Source organism: Oryx dammah, unplaced genomic scaffold, assembly GCF_014754425.2.
Source record: "Oryx dammah isolate SB20612 unplaced genomic scaffold, SCBI_Odam_1.1 HiC_scaffold_2, whole genome shotgun sequence".
Classification (NCBI taxonomy): domain Eukaryota; kingdom Metazoa; phylum Chordata; class Mammalia; order Artiodactyla; family Bovidae; genus Oryx; species Oryx dammah.
Window position 1 is genome coordinate 18,892,798 of NW_024070186.1, and position 13,779 is coordinate 18,906,576.

Here is a 13,779-nt window from a genome sequence, read left to right on the forward strand (position 1 = left end):
AAATCCAAGTTTATTTTTAGTTAATATGAGCTTGCAACTAGAAACTGGGAAGCCATCATCTCTCTGGGTCTAATCTTTTTAAAAAGTGTGCTAAGCAGATGGCCTTCAAACAGATATTTACGTGAGGAAAACATTTACACAAGTGAGAATAGTCAAGAAAGTACTGAGAAAGGGTTTGGGGGAAAATCAAGTTTGATCCATACCTCATGGGTAAATGTTAAATACTAGGGAAACTGAAATCTCTCCTGTCACACATATGCATACATGAAAAGAAAATACACACAGTAGATACAAATAGATGTCTGTGTAAAGAGGAGAGTGAAAAAGTTGACTTAAAACTCAACATTCAGAAAACGAAGATCATGGCATCCGGTCCCATCACTTCATGGCAAACAGATGTGGAAACAATAGAAATAGTGAGAGTATTTCCCTGGGCTCCAAAATCACTGTAGATGGTGACTGCAGCCATGAAATTAAAAGATGCTTGCTCCTTGGAAGAAAAGCTATGACCAACCTAGACAGCATATTAAAAAGCAGATTTGTCAACAAAGGTCCATCTAGTCAAAGCTATGGTTTTTCTAGTAGTCATGTGGGTGTGAGAGCTGGACTATAAAGAAAGCTGAGTGCCGAAGAAATGATGCTTTTGAACTGTGGTGTTGAAGAAAACCCCTGAGAGTCCCCTGGACTGCAAGGAGATCAAATCAGACAATCTTACAGGAAATCAGTCCTGAATATTCATTTGAAGGACTGATGCTGAAAGCTGAAACTCCAATATTTTGGCCACCTGATGTGAAGAACTGACTCATTGGAAAAGACCTTGCAGCTGGGAAAGATTGAAGGGGAAGAGAAGGGGATGACAGAGGATGAGATGGTTGGATGGCATCACCAACTTGATAGACATAAGTTTGAGTAAGCTCTGGGATTTGGTGATGGACAGGGAAGCCTGGCATGCTGCAGTTCATGGGGTCACAAAGAGTTGGACATGACTGAGTGACTGAACTGAACTGGCACATATAAAAGTAATAGAAGAGGAAAAATAATCTTAGATTTAATTATATAAAATTTAAAAAACTTCTGCTGTTTAAAATTTATAAATAACATATATCTAGAATAAGAATGAAAGAATATGCACCAAAATGTTACTAATGATTATCTTTGGAGGTGGTTCTTTTGAATGGCTTATTTTCTTCTTTGTACTTTCTATGTGTTTCATACATATACACAGATTAGTTGTTTTAATAAAAATACAATTATATGGCACCTATTATCTACAATTCATTTTCACTTAGATATTACATATATTCTTCAAGTTCAAAGAGAGTGAATTTAACTCCCCCCTTTTAAATATATAATTATTTTACAACAATGGATGTATAGCACAATGCTTTTTGAGTACTTTTTTTCCCTATTTTCATTGTCTCTATTGTCTCCCTCTCTTCTTTTCCTCACCCACATCAACCCACACATTTGACATTTAATAAAAAATAATCTGGTATATAACCATCTACTCTGTGTTCACATGGTGTGGCAACATGTATGTAGGGAGCTTATGTTTATTATAAGAGTATTACACATAATGTTCTGAATATTTATTTTTTCACATAACACCTTGTGGAAATCTTCCAGGTCAAATAATAATTAACTTTTTCTTTTTAATGAGTACATTTTCCAAGGCTTGGATATTAATGAATACATATGATAGCAACTCCAATGCATGCACACACACACGCACACACACACACAGCTCATATAGCCCCAACCCTCAATAACTGTAAAACCACACACTGACACATGTTCAATACATATACTGTTGCATTTGCATTTAGGCATTAATTTATTTCTAAAAAGAGTCACTCCAGAAACTTACTTTTAGTCCAAATGCTGTCCTATCCACATTCCCCAACTGTCCAGGCATTTTAGTTCCAGGCCAGACTCTGGCAACATCCTAAAGAAGAGAACCCAAATTAGCACTTTTCAAGTAGTGCCTCTCAATTTCCAATAGTACCAATCAAACCAAAATGCAAAAAAGAAACAAGTCATAAAAATATTCCACACCCTCCCATTTTGCTAGGCCCCAGTAAAAAACTAAACATGGATTTAGTCACATTTACCCCTAGAAAATTCCCTTTCTAAATTAGATTAGAACAATAAAAAACACAGACTGAGTATATCTTCAGGAGAAAACTTCAGTAACAAGACAGAGCAGCAAACGAGGTGTTAAGAAGGACATACAAACACATCTCACTATCATTTAAAGAAAAAATGTGGACTGCCTGGCCTGTTTTCACGAATCTTCTGTAATAACTGACTTGCATTCCATCTATCCACTGCACCAGGAATGGTCCTATTCTCCCACCCCTGCTTTTGATGTTACTATCTTTCTGCAAAGTGACTGAAGGACAGACTCAGTTATCTCCAAACCGTGAGAAACTTGGCTTCCATTATCAATATATTTATTCATCTGGTCAATCCTACAGTTCACAGAAAATTATCTCAGAATGGCTAATTAACACTACTTAAGTTACTTGAGTTAGTCCACTCCAGTCCTCCACTTTAGTGAAGGTCTGTTACTCATCTGAAATAGGTTCATTTTCTAATTATGTTCCATTTTGGATCCCTCCACCCATGTTTTTATTTTACTTTGAATATATAAAACATTAACATGGTTCCAAAGTAAAAAGTGTAATAAAAAAGAATATCTTCAGTGTCACTCCTGCCACTACTGAGCTCTTCAAGTCTAATCTAACTCATCCTTAGTAGGCAATCAGTCTTATTAGTTTCTGGTTTATCTTTTTCATCCTTCTTTTTGCAAAAATAAGCAGGTAATGTGTGCATTTGTTATATCCTGGAAATCATGTCATTGTTTCACAATGACCTTGCTGTTTGTTTTTCAGCTGCATAGTATTCCACTATACCTAGGAGTTTGGATGAGTTCATCCCAACTCCCAGGTATGGACATTTATGCTTATAAATTACAAATAATGTTACAATGACTAATTTTGTACAAATGCATCTTTATATTTTGGGGAGAATATCTTTCAAGTAAATTCTGAGAAGCAGGATTGCTGTGTCAAAAGCAAAATACATGGGTAGTTTGTTAGATATCACATTTCTGCCCATAAAGAATATACTCTTTTATATTTCCATCAGCAGTGGATGAGAGAACATCCTTGCCAAAAGAGTGGAAAAAATTAAACAGCTCGGCAGCACAATCTGCTAGGTGAGAAATTAACTCGAGTGTTTTTAAACTGTATCTCTCTTATAAGAAGTAGAATACATTATCAAGCTTTAGAATTGACCTTGCATCCTCTGATGCTCCAAAGAGTAACATTCCCCCAGGTTCTTCAGGCTATACCTTAGGGAGAGGTGTTCACTAGGCCTGAATTAGCAGTAGAAAACTCCTTCTCTCCTTCCTATGCCCCTATTGTCTATTTCTCATTTCTTTCTCTACTACTTTCCCCTTTATCGTTATACTGTCCTTGACAACTTTTACCAATGGTCTCTTTTAAGGCAGAAACAAATCTGTTAAGGAACCAGTGAGGCCAGATAGAAGGGCACTCTGATCCCTGATGGGAGGCAGAGATGGGAAAGAAAGTAGGCAGACAATACTGAGAACATTGGCTGTAAGTACATAGGATATAACCAGATAATTCATGTCTGGCTTTGAAAAGTAAAAAAGGCCAGAACCCTTAGAAGTGTTGACTTTACTAAGAGCCATCTGAAATAAGATTCAAATTATGTGACTTGATCCCAAAGACTGACCAAAGCACCATATGCACAAAATCTGAATCTTCACCACTAAAAAGAGGATCACTAACTTATACTTACACCAGTTGAAATAGCTCCAGGCCTCCTGTGGGTTTTTGTTTGACCATGAGTAGCCGGCTGGCCTTTAAATCCCCATCGTTTCATGACACCTTGAAAACCTTTACCAATACTGAGCAAGATAAATTGGTTATAATTTACATAATGAAGAGAGGTAAAATATCCCCAACTGCATACTTTGATAGTATTTTAGAGTTTCAGCAAAGTTCCTCATCTAAATAACTAGAAAAGGCCATATAAGCAAAATTACAAATGAACATGCCTTTATCTTTCTCCTGATTGCACCATTTCCTGGAGTCTCATTCTATATAAAGATCGTAAGACAACAGCAAGTTCAGCAGAAGTTCTATCATACTAATCCTATGTAACAACACAGTAAAAGTGGGACATTTTAGAAGTTCAAGGTACTTGCAAGAGATACAGCAGGCAACCATTAAGATCTTCACCTCCTATAAAGCAACTGTACTCCAATAAAAATTCAAAAAGCAAAACAAACAAAAAACATCCCCTACCTCCCAGTATGCATGCCCCTGTATGATCAATCACCTCCCTTTGAGTCTGAGTAGACCAGCAACTCAACTCTAAGCAATAAACTATGGCAGAAGTGATAAACATCACCTCTGACTCTACATTACAAAGAGACTGGCTTCATCTCTGTGCTCTCAGCTCTGAAAGAAGCCAGGTGCCATAACATAAGCTATCCTATTGAGAATCATGCAGCAAAGACCTCTGTAGCCAAAAACTGTGGGCCTGACGCTCACCAGTAGCCACATTAATGAGCTTGGTAGGCAATTATCCCCAAGTTGAACTTGGAGATGACTGCAGTCTTGAGTGATGCGTCAGCTGCAGCTTTGTGAGAGACCCTGAGCCAGAGGCACAGCTAAGCTATACTAGGAGTCATGATCACAGAAACTGTGAGGTAATAAATACTTATTGTTTCAGGCTATTGTGTTTTAAAATTCTAGGCAGGAATATACAATAGAACATGAAATAAAATATTAATAATGCCCTAAATGCACAGCAAGATGAGAAGTTGGATCTTAGTTTCAAAGTCTGAATCAGAAGCCAATGGAGAAATAAAATCTGACATTAACAATTTCTTAAAAGTCTAATATTTCAGTTTTTAAACAAAACTATTCTATTTTCAAATTCTGCTAACTAGAGAAACATCATGCAATGTAGACAGAAACTGATACTAAGGTTCAAACAGTATTAAACTTTGTCTCTGATTGTCAAATATATGAGGACGATTGGTACGAATAAATGCCTAGAATGAGTTTTAAGACTCTATCATGCATATTTTGTAGATCCTTAAGATAAAAACAATTTCTCTACCTTTCATTAGATATTAATATGTCAACATTTTTTAATGTTATGTTCCCTTAATTTAACAAATCTATCACTAAATAAATAATCGTCCGAGAGTAATGGATTGAAGTAAATAAGCCCACCTGACTAAGATGACTTGTTTTAGACAAATCAAGATGTTATCAACATAAAAACAATATGAATATGTATAGGATATAACAGCTGAATATTATCAAATCGCAGGTCAAAGCTATTTGTATATGAATAATTTAAATGTAGCTTTTTTTCACATTAACCAACTAACACATCACTCATGGTATAGGCTGACCAGCATACCTTGCTTTATTGTGCTCCACAAATGCTGTGGATTTTACAGTTTGAAAGGTTTGTGGCAACCTTGTGTGATCAGATGACGGTTTCTTTTTAAGCCAGAAGTATGTTTAAATTAAGGGACATAAATTGTTTTTTTAGACATAATGCTATTGCACACTTAACAGACTATACTACAGTGTAAACATAAGTTCTACATGCACTAGGAAACGAAAAATGTGTTTGACTTGCTTTACCACAGTGGTCTGGAACTGAACTGTAACATATCTAGGGCGTGCCTGTACATAATTCTTTTTGGCCTCAAGAATTCAAAATAACGCTTATCCTTGATCAAAGAGGTAAAGTAGAAATTTAACGAATTTCAATATTCACTGAAAAGTCACCATAAACTTTGCAAGATTAGCATCTAGGAAGTAAGTAATAAAATATTTCACTGCAGTTTTGCTTCAGAACTGAATTTGCTTTAACACTGAATTTTAGAATGTGTTTGAAAAATAAATGCTTTGCAATTTAAAAATAGAAAAGTACCTAAAAAGTCATTTGAACTTATGATACTGTTCAGCAAATAACACTTTAAAGAAAAAAAGGGAAGGGAGTGGCAATGCCAAATCTAAAGTGAGCATGGTTTCAAAATACTAACAGTGGTCCTTCTTGGTAGAAAGTTTGTTGGTACCTTCTGAGTTCTCAAACTGATTCAGCTCCCGCTTACAGAGAGAGCATGCGAGTGTGCACTGGTAAAAAAAACATTCTGGGTAAATTTCAGAAGATAATTTAGCTCATTTTACCAGCAGATGATTACAAAATCAAAGTGGTATCCTGAAAGTGGTAATTACTGTCAGCTAATTACAGACTGTTTTTCAATCTAGTTCTAGAACACATCATGTTGTTATACTGTGTACAATGGGAGCCTCTTCAATAAGTAACCTTTAAACAAAAGGATAAGATACACATGATGTGACAAATCACTGGCTGAATTGAGACCATAGAGAACAAAAGGCACCTGTTGCTCCGGGGTGGGGGGTGGGGGTGCAGAACAGGTGTCTACTCCTTTGTTTCTCTCAGTTGTCACCCAACTGGAGAACAAAAAAAAAAAGACAAAAGCAGGAAATGAAGGAATATACACTTAGTATACCCACGCACAGTTCCAACATAGGATTTTCACAGGTTGCATAAAATAAAACCTTCATCTCACTAAAAGGGATATGAAATACATAATATGTTTTAATCTCACCCACCCCTTTTTTGCTGCCATTTTTAGTTAATGACAGCAGAATAAATGAAATAAAGGAAAATTCAAATCAGCTAGAACACAATGTTAAGGTCCAAATCTAGTGAAACATATGTGAAAATTAGGAAAACATAAAAAGTGTACTTTATTTACAGCATTCATACTTGCTAAAACAAAATTACAAAAAATCTCAGAGATACAATTTAAATTTAGACTTTATTGTCCTTGTTTCTCAGTGTTTTTCCTCACTGTACTTTAAGTTCATGAAGCATGGGGATTGTGCAGCATCTAAAAGTAGCACCCTATCTTGAGAACTCAGAGTAACCCTGTTACTTTAACTGTGAAAAAATAATTATTTCCTTGATTTGGTCCTATAGTTTCCAAATGATATATATAATGGGCTTTTTAATAAAAGTTTAAGAAGATTGTATTCAGAAAAGGGGAGGAAGGGCATGAAGGTCTGACTGTTAAGAACCTTGCAGAAGATAATGCATAGTTTAGTGTTTCTAACTGTATTCCATAAATCTCCAGAGATTATTACTATGAATTTCATTTCCCTGTCACACTCTGACAAACACCTAAATGTCCACCAGCAGATATAAAGATTTAATACACACCCATCAAATATTTCCCTATTTAGTGGGTAACTGCCTTTGATTGCATGGTTCTGGATACACTTGTATATGAGGATAAAGTAAGGTCTATAGGTGAGGAGTACTTTCAAATCCATCCATTCTGAGTCCTCTGAGGAATTTTGAAGGAATTTCACCAAGTCTTGCCCTGGCCACTGAAGACCCCTGTAAATGTCTGAAGTCAGTTTCTACCCAATGCAGTGTTCTGTCTAACCCTACTCAATCAGAGATGTACAACAGCTCCTGAGCAGACAGGCAAGTCATCGTGGAACGTTTCAGGTACTCTGCATTTCATCACACACAAGGTAAAAGCTAGCATGGAAGATCTGTTTGGCTGTTACTCTCCATGATGAACTCGTGACAGCATGACCTGAACAGGAGGTATTCTGTCTCTGTCGAAAAACTATAAAGCTATAAACTATCAATAGAAACTATAAACTATCAATGTCTGGGAATATTTTTATCAACAACTGACTGCTAAGTGTGCACTGCTTACAGCTTTCTGACATTAAATCTAGATCATTCAATAGTTGTTTAAGTTCCTAAGCTGTGTCCGACTCTTTTGGGACCCTATGGACTGTATCCTGCCAGGCTCCCCTGTCCGTGGGATTCTCCAGGCAAGAATACTGGAGTGGGCTGCCGCTCCTTCTCCAGGGGGTCTTCCTGACACAGGGACTGAACCTGCGTCTCCTGCATTGCAGGCGGATCCTTTACCACCTGAGCCACCAGGGAAGCCCCTCATTCAGTAGGACAAAGAGCCAAATGTGCAGTGATTCTTTTGGGCCCTTTTATAGAAGGGGGCGTTTTCTAGCTGTCCTAACTAAACCCAGACACCATGTTTGCTGTCCTAAGTTCAGTCTGCTCTTCTCAAAACAAAAAACTGAAATAATTCTGTAACATCATGAAGAGACAAAACAGTTTTCTGAGTATTACTTCTTCATTAATATAGAAAACAGTGAATTATGCCATTTGGGAAACTGAGGGATTATTTTTTGGAAACAGATTTATATAACTGAAAGGAACTTAGAAATATGTACAATCTAAAAAAAAATGATACAAATGAACTTATTTAAAAAACAGAAATAGACTCACAGATACAGAACATAAACTTACAGTTACCAAAGGGGAAAAGGGTAGGAGAGGGATAAATTAGGAGTTTGGGATTAGCACATACAAACTACTATATATACAACAGATAATCAACAAAGTCCCACCATATAGTACAGGGAACTATATTTAGTATCCTGTGACAAACCATAAGGAAAAAGAATATGAAAAAGGATGTATATATATAAAACAATCACTCTGCTGTATACCTGAAACTAACATAATATTGTCAATCAACTGTACTTAAAAAAAAAAAACTAAATAAAAAATTAAAAAAAACCCAAAACCCACATTTAAAAAAAAAAGAAGAAACTTAGAAACCATTTAATCCTAAACCTTTATGTTAAAGATAATGAAATGTATCCAGAGAAGTTAAGCCACTTGCCCAAGGTTAAATCCCTAGTAAATGAAAGCATCTAGTTATGCTTTCAACCCAGGTCACACTGCCTCCTGATAAACAGAGTAAAGCAGAAATGAAGTAGCATATCAGAGAAGCATGGAGCTATTTCAAGGGCATCCTCATTACACTGTAAATTCTGGATGTGGCAGGTATTATGTATTCTTAAAATTACCTAGAGTGCTCTGTAAGGTTACTACTTGGCTATAAAAAACAGTTTAAGAGGCAATAACTTGATGTATTAGAAAATACCACAATTGAATTCTAAATAGCTTAATGTAGTTAATTCATTTAAAAACATATTTCCTATTGAGGAAAACATAGATTTTTCCTTTAAAATTTTGAAACCAAAACAAACCAAAAAATTTGAAACAAATGAAAAAACAGTAATAGTGACAGCAGCCAATACTTTCAAGCATTTACTACATCCCAGATCTTGGGCTAAGAGCCTCACGTGCATTATTTCCTTCAATCTTAACATTAGGAGGCTACAAGGCAGGTGGTATGATTAGCATCATGTTAAAGATGAGGCTCTTGAACAAAGTGAAAGAGGTTGAGTGAAAAAGCTGGCTTAAAACTCAACATTCAAAAAACAAAGATCATGGCATTCAGTCCCATCACTTCACGGCAAACACAATGGGGAAAAAATGGAAACAGACACTTTATTTTCTTGGGCTCCAAAATCACTGCGAGCGGTGACTGCAGTCGTGAAATTAAAAGATGCTTGCTGCTTGGAAGGAAAGCTATGAGTAATCTAGACAACTTATGAAAACAGGAGAGTTATCACTTTGCCAATAAAGGTCCATATAGTCAAAGCTATGGTTTTTCCAGTAGTCATGTATGGATGTGAGAGTTGGACCATAAAGAAGGCTGAGCACTGAAGAATTGATGCTTTCTAACTGTGATGCCAGGCTTCAGCAATACATGAACTGTGAACTCCCTGATGTTCAAGCTGGTTTTAGAAAGGCAGAGGAACCAGAGATCAAATTGCCAACATCTGCTAGATCATGGAAATAGCAAGAGAGTTCCAGAAAATCATCTATTTATGCTTTATTGACTATGCCAAAGCCTTTGACTGTGGATCACAATAAACTGTGGAAAATTCTGAAAGAGATGGGAATATCAGACCACCTAACCTGCCTCTTGAGAAATCTGTATGCAGGTCAGGAAGCAACGGTTAGAACTGGACATGGAACAACAGACTGGTTCCAAATAGGAAAAGGAGTACGTCAAGGCTGTATATTGTCACCCTGCTTATTTAACTTCTATGCAGAGTACATCATGAGAAACGCTGGGCTGGAAGAAACACAAATTGGAATCAAGATTGTCGGGAGAAATATCAATAACCTCAGATATGCAGATGACACCACCCTTATGGCAGAAAGTGAAGAGGAGCTAAAAAGCCTCCTGATGAAAGTGAAAGAGGAGAGCAAAAAAGTTGGCTTAAAGCTCAACATTCAGAAAACGAAGATCATGGCATCCGGTCCCATCACTTCATGGGAAATAGAGGGGGAAACAGTAGAAACACTGTCAGAATTTATTTTGGGGGGGCTCCAAAATCATTGCAGATGGTGACTGCAGCCATGAAATTAAAACACACTTACTCCTTGGAAGAAAAGTTATGACCAACTTAGATAGTATATTCAAAGGCAGAGACATTACTTTGCCGACTAAGGTCCGTCTAATCAAGGCTATGGTTTTTCCTGTGGTCATGTGTGGATGTGAGAGTTGGACTGTGAAGAAGGCTGAGCACCGAAGAATAGATGCTTTTGATCTGTGGTGTTGGAGAAGACTCTTGAGAGTCCCTTGAACTGCAAGGAGATCCAACCAGTCCATTCTGAAGGAGATCATCCCTGGGATTTCTTTGGAAGGAATGATGCTAAAGCTGAAACTCCAGTACCTTGGCCACCTCATGCGAAGAGTTGACTCATTGGAAAAGACTCTGATGCTGGGAGGGATTGGGGGCAGGAGGAGAAGGGGACGACAGAGGATGAGATGGCTGGATGGCATCATGGACTCGATGGACGTGAGTCTGAGTGAACTCCGGGAGATGGTGATGGACAGGGAGGCCTGATGTGCTGCGATTCATGGGGTCGCAAAGAGTCAGACACGACTGAGTGACTGAACTGAACTGAACTGAACTGAACTGTGATGTTAGAGAAGACTCTTAAGAGTCCTGTGGGCAGCAAGGAGATCAAACCAGTCTATCCTAAAGGAAATCAACCCCGAATATTCATTGGAAGGACTGATGCTGAAGCTCCAATACTTTGGCCACCTGATGCGAAGAGCCAACTCATTGGAAGGACCGTGATGCTGGGAAAGATTGAAGGCAGGAGAAGGGGGAGACAGGATGAGATGGATGGATGGCATCACTGATTCAATGAACATGAGTTTGAGCAAACTCCAGGAGACAATGAAGGACAGGGAAGCCTGGTGTGCGGCAGTCCGTGGGGTGGCAAAGAGCTGGACATAACTAAGCAACTGAACAACAAAGATGAGGTGACAGAGAGGCTAAGAAAGCTGTATAGGTCACAGTGCTGCTGAGAAGCAGAGCTATGCTTTGACCACGCTCCCTAGACCACCTCACTTTGACTGCTGCAAACATTGTTTTTTCACAGAGACTATTTCCCTCTATAGTTTACTCATTTAGAAAATTTTTCACTAATATGCCTAAAATTTTACTACTTTGAATAACCAGTAAGTAAAGTAACTTATTAAAATGTGCACGGCTGAAGGCAGCATGTATCTTGTTTTCCCTCGAGCTTCTGACCGTGTGGAAGCACCCTTCTCTGAACAGTATGCAGGACTGAGCACACAGCTCAAAAGAGTCTCTGCTTTGTTAAGAACCTACCTAGCTTTTAAATCACCTGACAGCTCTGATGGACAATATTTCTGTACATATTTTGATGTTTTAATGAAAGAACCCAAATTAACTCTTCCCTACTCCTTTCATTTTTACTACCAGTAATAACATTATCAAAGTAAGTACCCTGTCTGTCTCTCCTGGCAGCTGCTTCTCTTTGGGCTTCCCAGGTGGCTCAGTGGTAAAGAATGCAGGAGACACAAGAGATGTGGGTTCGATCCTTGGGTCAGGAAGATCCCCTGGAGAAGGAAATGGCAACCCATTCCAGTATTCTTCCCTGGGAAATCCCATGGACAGATGAACTTGGTGGGCTACAGTCCACTGGGTCACAAAGAGTCGAGCATGACTGAGCATACATACATATTTTTCCTATTGTGAGCCAAAGGGTAATGAGAATTTAAAGGACACTGATAACTTCAAAAAGAGTAAGATTATGACAGAAATTGCTATTTAAGTAATAAGATTATGCCTGAAAATATATGGGTTGTTTTCATTAGCCCAGACTCACAGACAGATTTTTTAGATGATCTTACATACAGAAAGAAAAACATCTTTTAAGTAACTGAATGACCTGTTTTCTGATTCCAGTCTGAGATTTGAGAAAGTACTTCAGGCATGCCACCGTCATGAATTCAAAGTTCGGTAAGACGCCTGGCAGGAAAGTGTCCTACGCCCACCACTACGGGCTCAGCACCATCACCAGTGTCTTCCAAGTTCTTTAAGAGAGACCTAACATTTTTCTCCTAAACAATGAAGAATGTGTATTTACAGTTTTCTTTTTGTTTATCTTACTTTCTTCATTCTTTCCTGAGTTTTCTCCTTTAAAAAAAAAAGAAAAGAAAAACTCAAAAGTTAAAATAAGCACTGCTAGAATTCAACAGAAAACAATGGACTAAACATCTTATGTTAAGGGTAGAATCAACAGTCATACTTTATCTTAGTGACTCTTTCTACATTATCTAGAGATGTTTCCTCCTCAAAATTGAGAGAGAAAGAAAGGGAAAAACGTTGAACCTCCACACCCATCATCTGTTAGAAATTACAGTGGAATATAACTGCCATTGTAGAACAAGAATACAGTCTTTAAAAGGGTCTTAGTACACTAGGCAATACCACTGCCTAGAGGCAGTCGTGGTGGTGTGGGGAATGCATCATTACATATGCTAGACTTTAATTAGAATAAATTACTTAAAACTGATACATTTCAAAGACTGAGACTTATTGTCTATTTATAGAATAATGAAAACTGAAAAATTATTCTGATAGAGAAGTTTTATATATTAGATGTTAAGGATCTTTCCCACATAATATAAATAGAATTTGTATTCTCAGACTCTTTAGATAAAAAACTATTTCTGGTTTAAAAATACAGCACAGGTAAATATTTTGTTTTCAATGTAAGCAGATTTTCCAATGTAATCATTAAAAGAGGAATATTTTATAAATGTAGGGAAGCCTGCTGTGGACTGTGGGCCCCGGGTCAATAAAGGTCCTCAAGATGGCTGGATGGAAACTTGCTCTAAAAGTCACTGATGGGGTAGCTTTCATGGAGATTATCTCCCAAAGGCCACTGCTAATTCCTTGAAATTCTGGAATGAGACCCTCACCTCCAGGTTGGCTAACCTGCCTGAGAAACCACCTGCCATTGACTGGGCTTACAAGGCCAATGTGGCAAAGGCTGGCTTGAAAGATGACTTTGAGAAGGAGTTAATGCCCTGAAGGTTCCTAAGCCAGAGGATAAACACACTGCCCAGGTAGACACTGAAGAAAAAGAAGATGTGAAAAGCTATGCTGAGTTTCTGTCTCTCTCAAAGACCAGAATTGAGGAATATGAGAAAGAGCTGGAGAAGATGAGGAACATAATAACACTTGATCAGATGACCACTGAGGACTTGAATGAAGTTTTCCCAGAAACCATATTAGACAAGAAAAAGCACTCCTACTAGCCTCACAAGCCAATTGAGAATTTATAAACTTCAGTCTGGGAGAAGGCTCTGGCCCCTGAATTATAAACTCTGGACATTAAAGATAATTACATAGTGAAAAGACAATTTAAGGAAGTCTTTAAGAAGAGGCTCCCAGCCATAAA

General features: G+C 37.7%; 1 protein-coding gene and 1 pseudogene across 1 annotated transcript in view; one reads left to right on the plus strand and one right to left on the minus strand.

Annotated features, from left to right (window-relative positions):
• MRPL3 (mitochondrial ribosomal protein L3) overlaps positions 1-13,779 on the minus strand; it is a 56,050-nt gene that overhangs the window by 12,846 nt on the left and 29,425 nt on the right. Inside the window, exons 7-8 of the mRNA XM_040232667.1 lie at positions 3,829-3,937; positions 1,868-1,945 (exon numbers count right to left, since the gene is read on the minus strand). Of these exons, the coding sequence (XP_040088601.1) occupies positions 1,868-1,945; positions 3,829-3,937 (187 nt within the window). The remainder of the gene's footprint in view (positions 1-1,867; positions 1,946-3,828; positions 3,938-13,779) is intronic.
• LOC120857042 lies at positions 13,189-13,663 on the plus strand (annotated as a pseudogene).